Here is a 22,236-nt window from a genome sequence, read left to right as displayed (position 1 = left end):
AGGGGTACATGCAACATTGCTGTGATGGGACAGGGGTTGGAGCTTAGTTGACAAAGTGGGACCTTGAAGAGATAAAAGAAAAAACTTACCTTTTTAAACGGACAGTGGCAGGGAATGTTGTTCTTTATCAGAACATTCGGGCATTGACCTATTTGTCCCAAAAAAGAGCAGACATCGTAATCGCAAGATCCAACGTTTTCAACGCATGGAATTCGAATTTTAAAAATTCCAATTATCTTCCACAATTCAACTTTAGCCTGGAAGAAAAAAAGTGTTAAGAATTTTTCAAAAATGGAAATAAGTTTATCATCAAAACAAAGCTATAGAAAGTGGAGGTTGATGGAGAGGAAGTTGTTTCATCAAGGCACGCAAAAGCAGCTGAAATAGGATTGTTGATCAAGTGTGACAGTAACAGAGACAAAAGAGCAAACAGAGGTCAATATTCAGTCTTTTTTTTGTGGACTGTTATGCTCATCTTCATAGCTGTTGCTTCATGTTTCCGAAAAAAAAAAAAAAAGAATGAATACAAAATTACTTATCTCAAAGGATTCCAATAAAAATTTAAAAATAATATATAATAGGAGATCAACATATTTGACGTTAGTTTTTGAGTTTATTATGGTCTTAGTTCTTAAAAATTACTAAAACTTTTACAAATCAATTAAAAGTTTAGTCATGTTTTGCTGCCATAAATTTCATTCATCGTATTCAATCTAATCTACATCTTACGTACTGGCATATACTGGGCAGCTTTTAGAAATTGATTTCCAAACTAACCTATCTCTGCAAGGTTTTTATTTATCCGTCTTTTTCTGGAGTTCATCATTATCACTTCCTGGAAGTGGAAATAGGGTAGAAATGGAATATTTAGGGGCACGGCTCAACAAGAAATATGTATCAAATACATTTATAAGCCAAATTACTATGCAATCTAATTTATAAAACTATGTCTGCCTGTCTGTCTCCATATTTTCAAACTATCTCTTCCGAAACTAAAAGTCGCAGAGCGGTGCTAGCCCCCCCCCCCACTCCCATTAGTATTATGTAAAATAAACACATGTGTTTGTTTTTTTTTTATTTAATTTTTAATTTAATTTTAAATAAATATTTATTTATTTTACATAATATTGCATTGTAATTTGGCTTATGAACATTTTGTACATATTTATATATGAACTCATTTTGTAGAGGGAAACAAATGTTTGGTACTTATGCAGAAAAGGTAATTTTAACCAAAGTTTTATTGGCGTTTTCCAGCAGATAACAAACCACCGAAATATGCCAAAACGCTTAGCCAATGAAATTTTATATTTCAACACGGTACCTTCTCTGTATAGGTACCAGAGATTTCATTAAACCAAAAAAAGAAAAGTTTTTTTTAAATACAAAAAAGAAAACTTTCATCTCCCAAACAATTTCCGATTATTTTTTTTGTTTGTTTGTTTGTTTGGATGCAACTCTGCGTTTACAGAAAGAGTTATTTCCCTTTGACCATGTTATTGTCCTAATAGTACCACTTGCAAAAATTCATACTAATCAACATAACCTCTACTTACTGTTGTAGGGTCCAAATACATAACACTTATTTCTATTAATGTACTAGCACGGCGACTCGACGTTGCCCAGGATTGAATGATCAACGAATGTTTCGCACTCGTATGTTTTTATTGTCATTGAAATCTAAGAATTCACCCACTTTTCAATGAGATCGATTGATTGTCTGCTCTAATTAGGAACCCATCACGATGCACCTGGAGGAAGCTTCACATACCTCTCATGGTGACTAAGTTCACAATACATTGTAGTCTACATGACACTGTAGAGAACCTACTCTTGATTTTATACATAATGAATCTTATTAAAATTTAACATACAAAAAATCAAGTATCATCCTTCAATTGTGCTCTAAACAAACATTCGTTTCTAATGTGCCCCTGTCATATCAAAGAACCTACTGTTGATTTTATATTGTACTAGTGGGGGTACCCGGCGTTGCCCGGGTGTGTGTGTGTTGGGGAGGGGGGGGGGGGTAAAGCGAAATAAAAAGGAAACTTAACTCCGTTTAAATATTAAAAAAACGATGTTAAACTTCTTAAAAAAAAAAATAAAATAAAACCAAAAACAGCGATTTTAAAAATGGAAAAAAAATCTTTTGTAGGTTAGAAAAGAAAAAAAGGGGGGGGGGGTTGATGGCAGGTAGGCTTGAACCCGGAGCCTTGAGGCCAGCGAGCGTAACGACAACGTAAGCAGTTAACATTTTCTGCGGGACAGTTTTTAATGAGGTCAAAAATCCGGTTTGTTTTTACCCAACTTTGGGTAAAACCAACTCCCCCGTTTATTAGGGGAGTGTCCAGACGAAAGCAATTGTCTGATATAACGGTGAAAAGCCAACATTGACCAAACGTTTACATCATTTTCCAGAGACCACCCGGCCGTGGGCCAAGGAATTACCGATTCGAATCCAGTTTCGCTTTTTTATACTGAAAAGCGAAAGAAATATGCGGCAATCTAAAAATCTGGAAAAAAATAGCATGTGAAAGTCGAGCAGATTAAATACACATACGACCCCCATTCGTAACTAGTACATATTATCATTTAGACAGCATATAAAAAGTTTTAAGGAGCGAGCCGACAGAAGCCCGTCGAAAAAAGCCTTTTGCAGACATACACAAAAACCGAACATACATACATACACACACACACATTTTTGCTTTTATATTTATAGATGGTAATAAAACTTCTCAAATGTACTTGTGATGTTAGGCTGTGTAAGGTGTAAACTTTGGTCAAAATCGCCTGTTTCTTTCATCTGATTATTGATACTTATCGAAGATATTCCAACACAAAACCTTAACACTGCCAAGCACATAAAACAGCTTTGTGTGAAATTTCATAAAAATCAACCCAGTCATTTCCGAGTCCATAAGGAACAAACTCACAAAGTTCCTTTTACATAATAGCAAAGATAGATATAGAGATATCTTTCAACGCACAATTCATATAGAATCTGGCGAAACTATGCGGTATAAGTTAATCTATTAAAAAAGAAATAATAAACTTACTGAAAGATGTTCTGCAATATCTTTTTTGATTTGAACATTGGCTGAAACACTTAGGTCACCTGGAAAACGTAATGGATCCGGCGAAACTTTGGCATCTTTAAAAACAATGATGGATGAGGAATTGCCGCAGTCTGTCCATTTAAAACTTGTGATAATATTCTTGCGATTTATTTTCTGGAATAAAAAAAAAGATATTAAAATTAAATTCGTTCCTAATTATGATTAACTTCTCCAGAATTCACCCTATATTAAAAAAAACAAAAGTAAAAAAATCTGTATGATGTATGTACCTGTAACAGAAAGAAAATATTGTATTCCAAAAATCAAGTAAATTGATCAAGTATTTTTTTTTTTAATGTTTAATAGAAATCTGTAGACAGTTTTTTTTTTTTTTTTTTTTTACCTTTATTTAGCCATGGTCATAAAACCGTTAGCAATATACAGAGGCTACTTAGCTAATTAGGGAATGCATAAAACTTAGAAAAATCACGATAGACATTACAACTTTCACAAGTTATCTCCCTTGTTTGTTAAAATTTATTAAAATGGTGTCACAAAACGGTTGCACGTCGGTTAGCCATAAAATTTGATTTTCTTAAAATAAAATTTCTTACACAAAAAATAAAAAAAAAAAATAAGGGGCTACGTAGAATATAAAGACCCCAACTGACAAGGGAAACGAGAGGTTCAGCTTTCAGTGGACACCAGTTTTACCTTGATCTTTACATACTGCATTGTGTAAAGAAACAGATCAAATTGTTTACTTTTGTTTGTTTGGGTTTCTTATATATAAACTTTATAATAAAACTAAACAAAATTTTTTCATAAAAAACGAGGGATAATTACTTCACATTTTAACATTTTATGGTTCTTGCCCCACTGCAATGCTTAAATACCAACATGTGTTGGAGCTGAACAGATCAAACCTGCAACAATATATATTCACATTAGACCCTCAGCATAATCACACCAGTGTTTGCTCAGAGATCTACCAGTGATTTCCTTTCACATTGTGTTCTGCAATTCTGAACGTGCTGCCTCAATGTGAATGAACATGTATTACTGTCAAATTTTCAGAGTTCAGTACTGGCTAACTAACTATTGCATGATGTTCCTAAGTTTTATGCATTCCCTAATTAGCTTGGTAGCCGTTGTCTATTGCTAATCGTTTTATAACCATAGCTTAACCCTTTACCACCAAATTGTACTTTCAAGACGCCTTTTAAAAAAAATAGAAAATAAATATTTTTTACTCTTTTGGCTTATCAGCCCAACTGATCTTCAAAGCACAGATCTATGCACGGTTCAACAAATGAAGGAGGGGTTTGTTTATGTTCGTGTATCAGTTGCACGCTAATTTCTGTCACGTGTGGGTTTCATTATTAAAAAAATTTATTGCATAAAAAAAAATTCTGGTGGTAAAGTGTTAAAAGTTGTATCTGAATAGACATTTTAATTTTTAAATAAAAAAAAAATGGGCTGTTTTCATAAACAGATCGATATAGGGAAAATTATATATCAAGAAAAAAAAAAGGGCAGGGAAACAACATTTATTTTTTTAATTTAGGGTACAAAACTTTGAGCGGAGGAGAAGGGGGCAGTATTTCTCCAAAATCAAAACTTGGGGTTAGAATTGAGAATTTAGGACACTCTTTCCTATCCCCGGTCAGTGGAAGAGAAATCCTTCTAGACCAAAGGAATCTTTATCCATAATAAAAATCACATCTTAAATACATAGTTTTATTTATTTATTTGCGTCATTTCCTGTCTCCAGAAATCCTTCCAGACTAAGGCTATTTCAGTTCCAATCCAGAGTGCAACATTTGGGGAGGAACAAGATTTTTCCCGACATTAAAAATCAATCTTAGAAATTTATGAAATAATACATCTGGACAAACCTTTTTCATGTAAGTAAAAATAAAGAGAATTAGTTAAATGAAAATAAAATCAGATAAAACGGGAATCGAACCCTGGAGATAAGTTTTAAAGAATAATAGGTTTTAAATGGAATGTCCAGTAAATTGTTGATTCTGTTAAAATATTTAATAAATACAAATTTGGCTGGAAACTATGCACATTGTTAGAAAGAATGCATAATAAAATATGTGTTATATGAATTAGAGAAGTAGGTTAAATTTCTTTGTAAAACAAAGGAAAATGGGAAATTTCCTGGTCATCAGAAATGGTTTAAAAAAAACGTGCAAATCGCGCATGTTGATGACACGGGAATTATAGTCACGTTGGCCAGACATACATGTCATTTCTCAATATAGGAAAGAGTTTGAAGTTAGTTAGGGAGTCAGAGTCGAAGAGTCAAGAGAGGTTCAAACCGAACCTTGGCACCGTCTGGAAGCGAGAGGGTTTTAGAAGAAGATGTAAAGAAACTTTGAATTCCTGGATGCAAAGCCATTGACCGGTCATATGGAAGAAAGAAATGATCATGTTTTTCATAACATGCATCTTCATGTTGTAATTCAACGAGAAAAGGTATTGTCCATATTTGTTATAAGAACCTTTGATAAAATCATCATCTAAAAAATATGTTAGAAAGTATATGTGTCAAACTATGTTATATAAACACTCCCGTTTCATACAGAAACGTCAAAAGCATAAATGCCAATCTCTCGGTCTATCTATCTATCTTTCGAATCACATTCTCAAAGTGTATTTATATGTACTCCCTCTCTTTATATATATATATACTTGTTAATGCCATCTCTTCTTACAACATGAACATCTTTAAGTCGTATGAACACTCAACACCCATCTCTCTTAAGACTCTTACTCTTCTCACAAAGAAGAATACAAAAAACATCTTGGATTTTCAAAAATAAAAATCTTTTGGATTTCTCACAGGAGAAGATTAGACAGATCATTTTTTTAATGTAGGGAAAATCCAGTACACTAAAAAGAGGCAATCTGGATTGGTTCGAAGATTAAAATTACCTCAGTCTAGAAAGATTTTTAAATCACTGACCAAAGAAGAAAAACGAAGTGTAGTATCCCAGATATAACACGATACTCCTAGCCAAAAGATCAAGGACAGTTTTGAAATGTCATTTTTTAATAGGATTCAATATTTATTTTATTTTAAAAAATAACCTTAGTGACAATAAATTATATTTAAATGATAGAAAAATTCAGGTCGAAAAATCCTAATTGTATGAAGTATTATAAAAAAAAAAAATAAAAAATAAAAAATCTAATCTGAATTTTTTTTTAAATACCATAAATGGATACAACTGTTTTCAAAGATGCTGTATGTTCTTTGATTTCCAAAGAATCTATAATTAAATGGATAAAACAGCATACCTATTTTTTCTGTGTTTTTTTTTTCAGAGGATTATTCTTTGGCCACTAATAAACCAGATTATCTAAAAAAAAAATTATTTCGACATTTGAAAGGGGTGCTCACTTTTTAGTTATGACATTATAGTAAATCAATCCCCTATTTTGTAAACACGGAAAAGAATTGATGTTTGTTTTTGTTTTATTTTTGCACTTCTACTACCGTGCTGAAATAATGTTATTTTAAAGGCCATTCTTAACATGGGGAGGGTGTTTTGTAACTATTCTGTGCTTCCATCTATCAATTCAATAATAAAAAAAAGGTAAACGTTGATGTCGGAATACCCTGGTCAAATCACCGCTAAAAAAAAAAAAAAAAAAAAAAAAAAAAAATCGTCCACGTCCAAACAAACATTGAATTGGAAACACAAAAACAAAATGAGACAAACTTTATTTTTATTATTACTAGAAAAGATGCATTTCCCTTATTATTTTAGCAAGAATGAATTACTATTTCGTTATCTTTCTTACTAGAATGAAATTATTAATTCTTTTTTTTTTTCCATGTGTACTTGAATAAAAATTCACTGAAAATGAAAGAAATAAAGGTAAATTTTTACGACGTGTCCCAGCGTATTATAAACACCCCAACCTCCTCATGTTAAGAATGGCTTTCGTAATAAACAGACCCCCCAACCTTGAAAGCCGGTCTTAACACGGGGAGGTTAGAGGGTGTTTCTTCCAAAATCCGTTCTTAACATGGGGTGGTTGGGGGCGTTTATGACTGTGGGGGCAGGTCAAAAAAAAAAAAAAAAAAAACCTGAAATAACGAAAAAAAACTGCAATTTCCTCTTGGTCAAATAACGACAAATAAGCAATAAACAAAAATCATGTGATCTTGGCCTGTGTTATATACATCAAGTAACACAAGTTATCTCCCCTTCACTGGGATTATTCTCACCATCACCATTGCCTGCAACCTCCCACCACACAATCATGTGGTATGTCATAGTAGCAAAAACCACTACTCCTTTAGTGTTAATAAAGCTTCGGTTACGTTGACACATGCACCTCTCTCTTCTCTCGATGTTCTTTTTAACCCTTTACTAATATAGGCTACATAATACAACATAGTGCCAGAAAATAATTACGAATTTTAACACTCCCAAACGTCAAAAATAAAAATAAAAAAATTTTTAAATATTTATATATATAAAAACAAAAACCGGAATTTCTGCCACATCCCAAAGAACTCAACTTTTCGTCAGACAATCTCTAACAAGAATGGGAGACATGGAAAAACCCATTCATGTTATTTCTACAAGCAACAGAATCAGATAAAAAGCCGGAGAAGGTTAAAACATCAACACTATTGATCTGTATAGGAAATGAAAAAAAATATACTACACCTTCAAGTTCGAGAACGAAGAACAAAAATACAACTTGGAAAATGTGACAGAAAAATTCGACTTGCACTGCCAACCAAGAAAAAAACCTAACTTCTCACATACCAATTCTTAACCTGCAAACAAAAAGAAACGCCAAGATTTGATGAATATGTCACTAAACTACAACAAAAAGCAAGTGCAAATTTGGAGAACTTACCGAGAGACTGGTAAAAGATATTCTTCTGTGGCATTAACGATAACATGCTTTGAGAAAGAATGCTGAGAGAACCATCGTTGGATTTAGAAAAAGCAATTCAAGCCGGGCTCAGTGCCGAAGAAACGAAGAGACACTCTAAAATAATGGCCACGTCAAACACAAAAAATATATCGCTAATTCGGGAGATGAAGAAAAACAACAAAAAACAAGATGTAGCAGATACTAATGCAAATGCAGTAATTAGTGCAAACACAGTGGAAAATCTGATATAGAAACCCCATTAGGAGGACACAAAGATTGCTTTAGTGATATTGGAAAATTACCGGTCACTCACCACATAACTATAAACCCAGATATAAAACCCGTTATAAATCCCAATAAATATCCCATTTGGCATGAAACTAAAATTAAAACGAACTTGAGAAAATGACAAAAATGAAAATAAAACCCACTGAAGAACCTCTAATGCACCATGAAATACCAGTAACACCATAGACGTAAGTAGTGACAGACATTTTTTATTCATACAATAAAGCATATGTTGTAATAATAGACTACACAATGAGATACTTTGATATTCACAAACTTGATGACTTTAAATCACAGACAGTGATCAAGAAAATAAAAAACACTTTCGCAAAATTTGGTATTCCACAAATAGTTATCAGCAACAATGGAGAGTAGAAAACGCATTGTGGATGCGTTATCGGCAGCTCCTGTTACTCTCGCTTCTTCTTATTTGTCCCTCAGTCCTCATTTTTTAAATGAGTGATTTTTCTGACAAAGGGAGAAGAAAAAGCTGTTTTCTAGGTTGGCAGTATTTTTGCATGAACAGTTGGCAGAGTTGGTGGAAATTTTCTGTTTCTATGTCTATCCTTGTAGCCATGTCACTAGTAAGGGTGCTGGAGGTAAACGTTTTGTCTGGGCTGACGTTATCCGCCTGATAGTCAGGGACCCGAACCTTGGATTAACCACTAAGGAGGCTGTCCTATCAGCAGGTGCAAAGTACTGGGGCTGCTGTATTGCCATTTGGTGAATGGAATCTGGACCATGCAGTAGCTTCTGGTGGGGCCTCTCGATGCCATACTAGTGGGTAATTGTTACGGCTTTACCTTATCATGTGGTACAAAAAAAAAAAAAAAATTCTTCGTTTCTTTTTCTCTCTTAGTTTCCCCTCTCTGTCCTGCTCTAAGTAAATCTGTCGACCTAGTCCACAAATTCCAAAATTTCATCATGACAAGTTTCAAGAAAAAATACACGATTAAACCCGGTTCTCCAACTTCCAACGTAGACCCCTACTACCATGTCTCCTTCTCCAACATCAGGGGTCTACGTTCTAACCTTCCAGAGGTTGAAACCCAATTACAGGAGACTAAACCAGACCTTTTATTTTTAAGTGAAACTGGCATTGGACAGGCTATTTCCCTAGATGAGTTTGTAATTACAGGATACTCTAACTTAACTTCTAAATCTGACCCCCAAGATCGCCATGGGCATGGAATATGTGCCTATATTAAAGATAGCTTTCCATGTGGGAGGGACATCTCCAGGGAAGATCCTAACTTACCCTATATGTGCTTCCGGGTTGCTTTAGCTCACACTACTGCATTTATATTTACTCTCTATCGCCCCCACAACAGCGGAGTTACTATCTTTCAAAGCATATCTGAGAAAATTGACCAAGTCCTTTCTACTTATCCTTCAGCTAACATTCACGTATGTGGAGACTTCAATGTTCACAACGTCGAATGGTTGACCCACTCAAACAAGACCGATGATGAGGGGAGGTTCTGTCATGATTTCTCCATTGCCTATGACCTCACTCAGATTGTTCAGGAACCTACCCGTGTGCCCGATAATGACGGCCAGTATGCGAGCCTACTAGACCTTTTTCTCACAACTTGCCCTGAACTATGTTCAGTTTCTGTTCTGTCGCCTCTTGGATCTTCCGACCACTCTGTTGTATCAATTAAGATAAAAATGAAATGTAATAAGTCCCCAGACGTACCTCTTCATCGTACAGTATATCGATACACTAAGGCTGACTGGGATAGCTTCCGTACATTTATATCTGATCTACCTCTGCATTCCATGTTTAAAAAGGATGTGTCCTCTATAGTATTAGACCTAACTGAATGGTTAATTGTAGGTATTGACCATTTCATACCCTCTAAAAAGTTTCAGCAAAAACCTAACAGCCAGCCATGGTTCTCTCCAGAATGTGCTGCTGCCATTGCGCACAGAAATCACTTTTTCCACTGCTTCAAACGTAATAGATGTATGGAAACTAAAGCCGTTTTCAGGACTGCCAGCAACCATTGTAAGAAAGTAATAAGGAACGCAAGAGAGTTGTATGCTCAATCTGTTAAGTCCAAAGTAGCTGAGCAGCGGCTTGGTTCCCACCAGTTTTGGCAAATAGCAAACAGAATCCTGAACAGAAGCGTGTGCTCCATCCCAACTATTATCAATGGACCTGAGGTAATCTCGTCAGCATCAGACAAAGCCAAACTCTTTGTCAAGAACTTTGCAGCTAATTCTACCCTTTGCGACCAAGACCGCCAACCCCCAATATTTCCTCTTGTATCAGAAAACACGCTATGTGATATACGTATATCTGTACGTGATGTTGCCAAGCTAATCAAAAACCTTGATTCCAGTAAAGCAACTGGCCCTGATGGTATTCCAATTATAGTACTCAAAAAACTTCAACCTGAACTAGCGCCCATACTTACAAAACTGTTTAAACGTTGTCTTAAGGAGAATAGTTTCCCATCTCCCTGGAAAATCTCATCAGTATACCCTGTATTTAAGAATTCAGGTGATCGCTCATCCCCCTCTCAGTACAGGCCAATAAGTCTCCTGTGCGTCATGAGTAAGTTGCTAGAATCTGTATTAAATACAGAAGTAATCAAACATCTCAACAAAAATAACCTTCTTAGTGACACTCAATATGGTTTCCGTTCTGCTAGATCTACAGCAGATGTCCTTACAGTTATATCGCATAGGATTAGCAAATCTCTCGACGGTGGCAATCTTTCTAGGGCAATTGCTCTTGACATATCTAAAGCCTTTGATAGGGTATGGCATAAAGGTTTACTTCATAAGATCGCTAGCTATGGTATAGCTGGAAAAGTCTTCTCAATTATTAAATCATTTCTTTCTGATAGGTTCATAAGAGTAGTAGTTGAGGGGCAAAAATCAGAAGCTCACAGTATTAATGCCGGTGTCCCCCAGGGATCCATCCTGGGCCCAACTCTTTTCCTGATCTACATTAATGATCTTCCAAATCATATCCTTACATCATTTGTAGACATTTATGCTGACGACACTACCATTTATGGTACCACATCTAAGACAGTAAACGAGCAAGTTCTCTCCAATTCTCTCTCCTCTGATCTTGAGCACGTAGTACAATGGGGAAAGGAGTGGCTGGTTACTTTTAATGCATCTAAAACCAAGCTTCTCTCTTTACATCAACATTCTAATCCACATTTGTCATCAATTGAAATGAATGGCTCTCGTCTTCAGGAGGCCTCAAGTTTTGACAAGCTTCTGGGCTTGACCATTACTCCTGATCTTAAATGGAACACGTATATCAAATCTGTTGCCAAGGCCGCTGGAAAAATGGTGGGATCTTTCTATCGATCCAGTAGATATCTCACTGCTGATGCTATTCTCTATCTATATAAGAGCCAGGTACGTCCAAGGATGGAATACTGTTGCCACATCTGGGCAGGAGCTGCTAGAATGGACTTGTCCTGCCTTGATAGAGTTCAAAATAGACTTCGTAGCCTCGTAGGAGATGTCCTTTTCTCCTCCTTGCAACCTCTATCTCACAGAAGAGATGTTGCGAGTTTGTCTCTGATGTATCGTTATTTTCATGGAAAGTGTTCAACTGAGCTTCAATCTATGGTCCCCCCTCGCCAAACTTTCACAAGAAACACTCGTCTAGCTGTAAACACTATCAATAATTTCCCCCACTCTTTATCTGTGCCTAAACCTAAACGTAGATTCCATGAACAAAGCTTCTTTCTTAGAACTGCACGCCTGTGGAATTGTCTTCCGTTTTCCTGCTTTCCGGCTGACTACAATATGGTTTTGTTCAAGTCTAAAGTAAATAAGTTCTTGATGAGCCGTTCCATATAAGTTATTAAATTTACCAAATTTTCATTACTAATGATTACTATATTGACCAACTTCTACTGTACACTCTTTAACCCTTATCCTTGAGTGGCCTCTGGGCCTTGATAATGTGGTGATGCCTTTGTAAAAAAAAAAAAAAAAAAAAAAAAAAAATGGACCTGAGTATGCATCATCAAAATTTAGACAATTTGCTAAAAAATTGGGATTTCAAACACATCACGACAAGTTCAAACTATTCACAATCCAATGCATTAGTAGAAAGAAATAATAGTTTTATAGTATGTATATTTCTGTTTGGACACTAATAAAGTCATATGAAAGCAACCAAGACCCATACCTAACAATTACGGACATCCCCATTAAAAGATAAATCGTCATCACCAGCCCAACAACTAATGAAAAGAACGCTTAGGACAAACCTTCCTAACATCATGCATAATAAAGCAATGAAAAGGCATGAAGTTGATAAAAAGTCTAACGAACTACCAACACGACACTGTTCGTATTCGCTCACAAGGAAAATGGAACCTGAAAGGTAAAATTGTTAAAAAACTAAAAGAGCCTCGTTCGTATTTAGCAAAAAGAGAACAAGGAAAATATTTAAGACGTAACAGGCGTCACCTCTGAAAAACAAATGAAAATCCAACACGCAAAGTTACATACGACTATGAAAACATATTCAGTCAAGAAAATAGTCCAAGACAAGACGTACCACAAACGGGCACAAAGAGAACAAACTTCACAACGAGAGGAAGAATAATTAGGCTTCCAGCCAGATACAGACACTAATTAAATATATATAAAATAAAAACTTATTTTCAGTAAAAAACCGAAGATGTTATATACATAAACACGAGTTATCTCCCCTTCACTGGGATTACTCCCACCATCACCACATCATTGCCTGCAACCTCTCACCACACAATCATGTGGTATGTCATAGTAGTAAAAACTACTACTCCTTTAGAGTTAATAAAGCTTCGGTTATGTTCACGTGTGTCTTTCTCTTCTCTCGATATTCTTTTTAACCCTTTACCAATACAGGCCACATAATACAACAGCCTGAAGGCCAACGAATACAAAATCTCAAAGCTTTCAATCTTTTATTTAATGAGAATTTGCTAAGAATTTTAAAGTTATGACTTTCTAGTCAACAGTTTATGGTGAACTACGATGTTTCACTGCCGGAAGTTCAAGTGCCCCGAAACGTTTTCTGCGCATGCGACTAGAGGCGCATTTTTACTAAATTACTTTAAAAATTCAATGTTTTGATTTTCTGACCAATCAGAGAATTTTCCAAGCTGTCGGAAATTCGGTGTCTGTGGGAGCCGATGAGAATCTTTAAAAGAGCTCTGTATTTTCCAAAAAAAAAAAAAAAAAACAGTTAACAAAAATTCAGAGATAGTGTTGGAAGGCATATATCACTACTGTCTGCAACTCAACTCTAACACGACAACACTTTGAACATAACAGTCAGCTAATCAGACAATGTAGGCGAACACACAGACACAGAAACAGTAACTAACTTTTGCATCCCCCCTTTTATTATCGTATGCTCACTTGAAATTAAGTTTATGAAAATAATTATTTTAAAACTTCTCACATTTTTCAATGAACCTTCCAGAGTGATTAACTCTACTCAAAAATTTTCAGTGAAAATTATTTTATATAGTTGAGTGAGGAAGTTTCCTTTACGATTTACAGACCCGTGAACTAATCACGGCTCTTGAATTATCAACTCAAACTTCCTCGAAATCTCAAACTAATTTCCCCCTTTTGTTCACTCATAAATGAACTATTATTTTCAATGAAAATATTTCCTAAAATGTAATAAATCTTTTTCCTTTTATAAATTGAGAGTTAACCTTGTTTGTTATGTTGATATATTTTCTACGAAAGAACCTCGTAAATTCGACTGTCTCGCTCTCTTTACTTCTTTTCCCCACAATAATAACAGTAATTAATACATAAATAAAAAAAAAAATTAAAAAAACAGGAATAGGCCAAAAGTTCAAAAGCGTTTCCGTTTATTTTTTTTATAATAAAAAGCAATTTTAATCGTTTGGTAATAGTTCGTGACTCTTCAAAAGTCTTTAAATTATCGAATAAAAAGTCATGGCCTTCTTAGCAAATTCTCATTTGATTAAAAGATTGAAAGTATTGGGAGATTTTTTATTCGTTGGCCTTCAGGCCAATATCATACAATTCTTGTTTATTACTTAGTTTTTGTGTTATATGACAAAGAAATTGCAGTTTGTTTTTTTGTTTTTTGGCACCGTTTTAAAATCTGTCACTGTGCAAAGGGAGACAACTCTCGTTTACAAAGGGTCGTTAACTTTTTCATTTTAATTTAGGACGACATTTTTTGTAAATAAAAAAAAGGGGGGGTTGTATTACTGTACGCAGATTCGAAAAAGTTGTCAAAAAACATATAAATAAATGTTATCAAAGGCAAGATAAGTTACTTTTCTACCAAACTGGATATAATTCACGTGTTTTTATTCAATTTAACATGCTTATTCAGCTTGAAAAACATGCAGTGTTTACCGATGTATTGGAAAATTCAAAATGGCGGCCGACTCACTCTTAAACACGGTAAGTTCGGGAAAAGGTCTTATAAATAATAAACTAGACAAAATACTGTTAGAAATTCGCTCAATATATATTACCGTGACATAGGTTGACATATATTCGGTGTTTTTTTAATAGTATTTTGTCTAGTTTATGATTTATAAGACCTTTTCCCGAACTTACCCTGTTTAAGAGAGAGTCGGGCGCCATTTTGAATTTTCCAATCGGTAAACACTGCATGTTTCTCGAGCTGAATAAATATGTTACATTGAATAAAAACACAAAAAATATATCCAGTTTGGTAGAAAAGGAACTTATCTTGCCTTTGATAACATTTATTTGTTATATTGTTTTTAACAACTTTTTCGAATCTATGTGTACAGTAATACAAACCACACCCACAATATTTTTATTAGATGAAAACATTTTAAAAGTTCAGCAACTTTTTCTTTTTCTTAATTAAAAAGTAAATTTCATGGTAAGGTTATCGAGAAATTAGTCTTTAACCGGCCGACGTACACGAATGCTACCCCACTAGCGAAATATGCATCAGCTCCGATGTTGAACATTGTAAAAATAATTTCTCCCTCAATCGAACAAAAGAACATTTGCGTGTGTGACCTAGTTTGTTTTATTTATTTTGGCTTGAAATTTGCGGGTTATCCTGACGCTCCGCACTCCTTTGTTTACATCGGAAATGACGTCACACAAATCTTATAATACGGATGGCTACAATTGTAAAAATAATTTGTTTTATTTTTCTTTCATTTTGAGCTTTTTCATTAAGTGCGACGCGACATTACTTGTTATTTCTTTTTAACTAAATAAACTCTTTAAAATAAGTTGAAATACCAAAAACTTATAAAGCTAGGTAGAAAACAAAACTTAGAAAAATCAATTAAATCTTTTTAAAACAACATGTAAAAACATTTAAAATATTATGGGATGTGCATTAAAAATATACAAATTTATTTCCTTTTGGAGGTGGGGTGGGGCTCGTTTTAAAACTATATCTACCTTAATATTTTCTTTAATTTTCTATTTTTAAGCAATTATCCTCCTAAAACGTGATCCTCTTATGTCGGACATTTTTTGTTCATAAGTAACACTCGACATTACTTTATTTTTATTATTTTTTTTTTTTTTTTTTTTTTTTTAACTAAAACTCTTTAAAATAAGTTGAAACACCAAAAACTTTCAAAGCGATGATTCTTTTCTGGGACGCCAACTCGCCAAAAAGTACGCCACGGGCCAAATTTCATTCCGTCATAAAAACAACTTTATATAGAAAAAAACAACTTGTTTTTACACTTTTATCTCACGAATAAACATCAAATTATATATTGAAAACCGCATTTATTATTTTTAATATCCAACAACGGAGTTGAAGTCAATAATTCCGATTTTAAAACAAAACTAATTATTTTGATAAATCAGTTTGGCGTACTCGTGAATTATTTTTTTTAAAGAATAAAATTGAATAAAGTTTATTTTTACAATAATGTTCAGACATTTACCTATCGAATAAGTATAAAATATATAGCGAAAACCCGTTTATTATTTTTTAAAAACCCAAATTATACATCGGGTATAAAGTTGACTCCCTTTTTTTTCTTAAACGAAAGTGACTTTGATAAAATTGTGTTTGGCGTACTCATCAATTATTTTTTCTAAAGAATAAAATTCAATGAAGTTTACTTTTACACGAAAGTAAAGACATTTACCTAGCAAATAAGTATAAAAATACATATGAAAACCCGCGTTTATTATTTTTTTAAAAAATCCAAATTATACATCGGGTATGAAGTTTTTTTTTTGTTTTGTTTTTTCTTAAACGAAACTGACTTCATACGCGGTGTATAACTTTGATTTTTTTTTTTTAAATAATAAACGCGGTTTTTCCGGGTTTATGTTACTGTACACATAGATTCGAAAAAGTTGTCAAAAAACAAATATATAACAAATAAATGTTATCAAAGGCAAGATAAGTTACTTTTCTACCAAACTGGATATATTTTTCGTGTTTTTATTCAATGTAACATGTTTATTCAGCTCAAAAAGCATGCAGTGTTTACCGATGTATTGGAAAATTCAAAATGGCGCCCGCGCCCGACTCTCTCTCTCTCTTTATCACGGTAAGTTCGGGAAAAGGTGTTATAAATAATAAACTAGACAAAATACTGTTAGAAATTCGCTCAATATATATTACCGTGAACCCGCTCAATATGTTACCGTGACACAGGTTGACATATTCGGCGGGTTTTTAATAGTATTTTGTCTAGTTTATTTATTTATAACACCTTTTCCAAAACTTACCGTGTTAAAGAGGGAGTGAGGCGCCATCTTGAATTTTCGAATACATCGGTAAACACAGTATGTTTTTCGAGCTGAATAAACATGTTACATTGAATAAAAACACGAAAAATATATCCAGTTTGGTAGAAAAGTAACTTATCTTGCCTTTGATAACATTTATTTGTTATATATTTGTTTTTTGACAACTTTTTCGAATCTATGTGTGCAAACCCACTTTAGCTAATAAACACAAAAAATGCTCCCTCTCTCAGGTGGCCAGAAAGTGGGTGCTCATTTTAAATTAAATTTAAATTGAAAAGTCATCACCCACTTTTCGAAAAAGTAATTTCTTATGAAAACTATTTTGCGACGGAAACGGTTTTCAGATTCGTTTTAAGCACACCGAAATCTACAAAAAAATAGGTAAAACTATACAAACACCGTGACAGCGAATTAACCCTAACCCCAACCCTAAACCCTAATCCTAACCCTGTCACGGTGTTTGTATAATAATACCAAAAAATATTTTGTTATATACGGACGTGAGACGGACCTTAAAGTAAAATAATACAAATTGTTTCTTGGAATTTTAAACGTTAGTGGTAATTTTAAAGGATTTTCCGAGGGTTGAAAGAAAGTCCCCCACTTCCCGGAAAAAAAAAATCATGGCCACAAAGTAGGTGCTCATTTTACGTTAAATTAATATAGAAAAGTGATCCCCCTCTTTTAAAACTAACATTTCTTCATATCTTGGAAACTACTCGTTTGCCGTAATTTTAAACGTTATTTTCGTTTTCAGCGACCTCGAAAACCTTTGTGAGTGGTAATTTTAAAGGAATTCTCGAGGTTACCAAAATTTTATATAAAAAGTACGGTTGTTGAATGTTAATTCTTTCGATTACTTTCGGGCGTATTCGCAAAAAACAAAAAAGATTAACACGGAACGAATAATATAATTTGGGGATTATTCATTTGAAATTCTTACTTACCCATTTGTCAAAGAATTTAGACGTCTGATAACGGGCAAGAGGTTCCGATTTGCGCAAAATGTTTAGGATTTGATCCGCGCTGCTCTGTTGTTGTTCCATAGGTTTGAATTTTAAAACAGTGTCGAGCTGAGCCGCAGCCAGTGCTGCAAAGCCGACGATAATCAACAGCAAAAGACACGTGCGCGTCATGTTGGTTTCTTTTTCTGGAATGAGGTGCACCTAGGAATTTACGAAGTGTTGTGGAGGCTTTTTATAAGTTTTTTAAATAATGAATCACATTCATCGACGACACGAGCAAAGAATCGGGGTCATGTGATCATGTGATTTTTTTTTTTTGTTAACAGAGGGAAATAGAGATGTGGAGGTGGGGAGGAGTGGCAGCTGTGGGATTGTGAACTCCATAGAGTGAGCAATACTTCTTTACTTTAACCCCGTTATGAAACAAAACGGCAAACGTATAATCTTTTGTATTGTTTTGTTTATTGTTTTTTCAAAGCAGCCCAATTGTCGGCAATTTCGGCGCTTGTCCAGAATTCAACCTAATTAAAATTAAAAAAAAAAAAAAACAGAAAAATCTATTCAAAAAATCATGTAAATTTATCAAGTATTTTCTTCTTTTTTTTTAAATTAAGAAAATCAAATTTTATGAGGAAACGAGGATGTCTCTGTCCGCCATCATTAAAATTCATCACCGGTTACCTCCTTTTTAACAACCTCTCCAGAAATAGAGATTAATACCAGCCTCTTAATGGCTATCATTAATAGTAAATCGCTAAAAATCATTTTACAAAAATGATTTCTAATTAAAAAAACAACTACTTGATCAAATTACACCACACTGACCGACGTGGGTTTATACTAGTATTTTGTTTAATTTTTGGTTTTTGAGCGCTTATCGAAACTCCTCAAATGACCGTCTCATGTCGACCATTTTGTTCTTGTTCTAACTTAAGCACTCGACACTACTTGTGTTTCGAAGTAAATAAACACTTTAAAATAAGAAAAAAGTTCAAATACGCAATAGAAACTTATCCCAGTAAGTAGAAGAGTAAATTATTTTGCCTTTGGTAACATTTATTTGTTATATATATATATATATATATATATATATATATATATATATATATATATATATATATATACTAGCGTTTCGCCCGGCGTTGCCCGGGTGTTTAGATGTGTGTGTTGAACAAAAAAAAAAGTGGACGTACGAAGGCAGGCTCGAACCCATACCGCGAAGGAGGAAAAGAACGGGAAAAAAAACCTGACGTCTTTGCTGTTACGACCACCGCCAAACCGGAAGTGACTTATGTTTAAATTAAGGCTAAACAATCGAAAGGAGAGAATGATTTTCAAAAATATCGGCAAAAAAGCGACCCCACCCCTGTAGAAAAGTGCCTAGTTTAGGGTGAAGATATTAATGTTTTTAGCCAATTTTTCGGTATTTGTCATCTAAAAGGTCGAACTTCAAAATGATACTGATCTTGGTAAAATTCGTTGCCTCTGTTGAAAGTTTTAGGTAGACATGCAAACATACATACATACATACATACATACATACATACATACATACATACATACATTTACATATTGGTAACTAAAAATTTTTGACCCAAACCGATTAAAAAGCTTGCCCTATCTCTGAATAATCATTATGTAAAATTTCAAATGTTTAGACCAGAAATTGTCTGCGCAATTTGATAGAGACCGCAGACGTCAATTTTTTTTTAACTTTGACCCCGATCATGACCCCTTAACATTTATTGTTTTGGGCTCAAATGAAGTTATTAAGTTAGATCCATGTCCAAGGAACCTATATCTAAAAATTTCAAGTGTTTAGACCCAAAATTGGCGAAGGAGTTTGGTAGAGTTCTCAAAGGTCAAATCATTGAACTTTGACCCCTTAACAGCCAAATTTCTGTCCGCAAACCGATTACAAAGATTTTCCCACATCTCAGTCCCCTGTATATCAAATTTCGAGTCTGTAGACTGAAAATTGACAGAGTTATTGCATAGGAAAATGTACACAGACACACACACACACACACGTTCATTTATATATATATATATATATATATATATATATATATATATATTTATATATATATATATATATATATATATATATATATATATATATATATATATGCACGTTTCATTAAATAGCACGGACAACTCTTGCTTATTTCTCATGTAATCCTACTTTTCTCTTTATCAGACCATTTTCCGAACATTTTTTTCGAGTGAAAAAAGAAATTTCACTCGAAAAAAAACCTTCGGAAAATTGTCTGACAAAGAGAAAAGGAGGATTACAAGAAAAATAAGCAAGTGTTGTCTGGGCTATTTAATGAAACGTGCATAAAAGAAAAGAATGCTGCCTATATATATATATATATGTATATACACACACACCACTTTTTCGTTTTGTTGCTACAATGCCTCTACTTAATGCTCCCTTCAATTTATGATTTTAGACAACTACTGTCGTTAAGTGGACGGTTATCCTCGACATGAAAGCCAAAAGCTATTTTTCCCTGGTGACTATTATGCTTCTGGCCCTGTATAATTCTAGGAGATCTACTCTCCCAGATTTTACATTGGCCCTTTGAGAAGACGAAGAGTTTATTGCTACTCGCCTGAGTTGCTCCCACTGGACAATGTGCACAGGGTTGCCCAGGCATTTTTTTTTTTTTTGCAGTCCAGAGTGCACTTCCTCTCAGAAACTGGCTCTTCAAATCCCATCTTCCGACCCTTGTGTTACATCATCCCATCATGGGACGGGGATTAACAGATAGTGTAGTATCTGTTCTATGGTCACGCTATCATCCTTCCAAACATTACCACCTCACTTTTTGTTGGAGGGAGAGGATATTGTAGTAATGATACAATCCTCCCAGGCATTACCTCCTTCTTGATAGTGGGACGTAGTGTAGTCTATGTTCGTTCATCATGATCTACCTCAACCCTAGGCTGTAGGAAATAAATTGTGGACTACTGTTTGTGGTATCTGGACGGGAAGCAGAAACTTGGCCTTTTCTTAAGTGCGCCATATATTCCCCTTTTTGTTCTATTTAAGGCAGCTCTTATGCTGTTTGAGGTAGTCTATTCTCCAGGTAACTGTCACAAGGCGTGGTCCTTGCATGGATCTCTCTACCAGACAACTTGTTGCAATTTCATTGCGCTATGCTTCTGACCAAAAAGCTCAACTCCATGGGACTCCACCATATTTTGCAACAAATTTATTTGGATAGAATTTCTTTTCTCTGGTGGAGTCTTCCCGACTTGAATCAGGAGAGATTGAGGCTTTAAGGCCTCTTGTGGTAGAAGTGATGGAATAGGAACAGGTCGAGCAGACTATACATTCTACGGAACCAACTTATGTACACAATTCAACTTGGAACTTTTTCCAGTGAGATTTAGAATTCTGCAGCTTCCATGGGCCTGGAGAATGATACCACATTTTCGGCAACAGCTCTCTTCCAGACTCGTACTGTCCCTTTTCTCTTTTTACAGTGCTGGACGCTTCTACACTATCAGAACGAAATTTCGGAAATCGTAATACTGAATTCCACATGAAAATAATGATATCTACGTCATCCTCATATTTTTAAGATGATTATATCAAAAAATTACGAAAATCGATAAGGTAGAAAATTATTTGTTAAAAAAAAAATAGAATTTGAAGAAAACGATCGTATTTGCTTATGTAAGACACAGGAAAATTCAAAAGGGAGGTAATTTTCCGTTTTGATTTAAACAAGATGGCCGCAATTTTTCACCTGCTAACACAAGTAAAGTTGTTTCTTTTTTTTTTTTAAATAATTCAATAATATTCAGGTAATTTTGACTGCATAATTTGGAAGATAACATTGTAATTTATTAGAATTGACAAAAATATCAGTAGAAACCATTGTTTTTAATCTGAAAACTCCATTTATCGACTACAAAATTTCGTTCTGATAGTGTACAAGAGGCCTGTGAAACCAAAACTTGCCACCATCCCAGTTGTCTTAATTATGGTTCCAGTTGTCTTAATTATGGTTCCAAATCACACAGACGTAGCTGGTAGCGCAACTCATAGCTTCTCTATATCTCATTCCCTATCTCAGTTGGTTACATTTCCGACACGTTTCCCAGACCAGCACGATCAACATGCCTCACTTCTAGATCTCTTTCTGACAACGGTTCCCAATGACTGTACAACAAATGCCCACAGCCCACTCGGGAATGCTGATCACGCTGTGATAATGGTAGAAATCAGCCTAAATTCTCGCCCTAAAACT

At 34.4% G+C, this 22,236-nt stretch overlaps 1 protein-coding gene across 1 annotated transcript in view; it reads right to left on the bottom strand.

The window, feature by feature from the left end:
• The window catches only part of LOC145259128 (ganglioside GM2 activator-like), a 35,920-nt gene extending 17,274 nt beyond the window's left edge, over positions 1-18,646 (bottom strand). The window contains exons 1-3 of the mRNA XM_080116808.1: positions 17,954-18,646; positions 3,063-3,236; positions 90-257 (exon numbers count right to left, since the gene is read on the bottom strand). Coding sequence (XP_079972934.1) covers positions 90-257; positions 3,063-3,236; positions 17,954-18,142 — 531 coding nt within the window. The 5' untranslated portion in view covers positions 18,143-18,646. The remainder of the gene's footprint in view (positions 1-89; positions 258-3,062; positions 3,237-17,953) is intronic.
• Positions 18,647-22,236: the final 3,590 nt, after the last annotated feature.

This window comes from Euprymna scolopes, chromosome 34, assembly GCF_053919585.1.
Source record: "Euprymna scolopes isolate OS-2025 chromosome 34, ASM5391958v1, whole genome shotgun sequence".
In the NCBI taxonomy this organism is placed as follows: domain Eukaryota; kingdom Metazoa; phylum Mollusca; class Cephalopoda; order Sepiida; family Sepiolidae; genus Euprymna; species Euprymna scolopes.
Note: the sequence above shows the minus strand (reverse complement) of the source record. Positions and strands in the feature narration are given on the sequence as shown.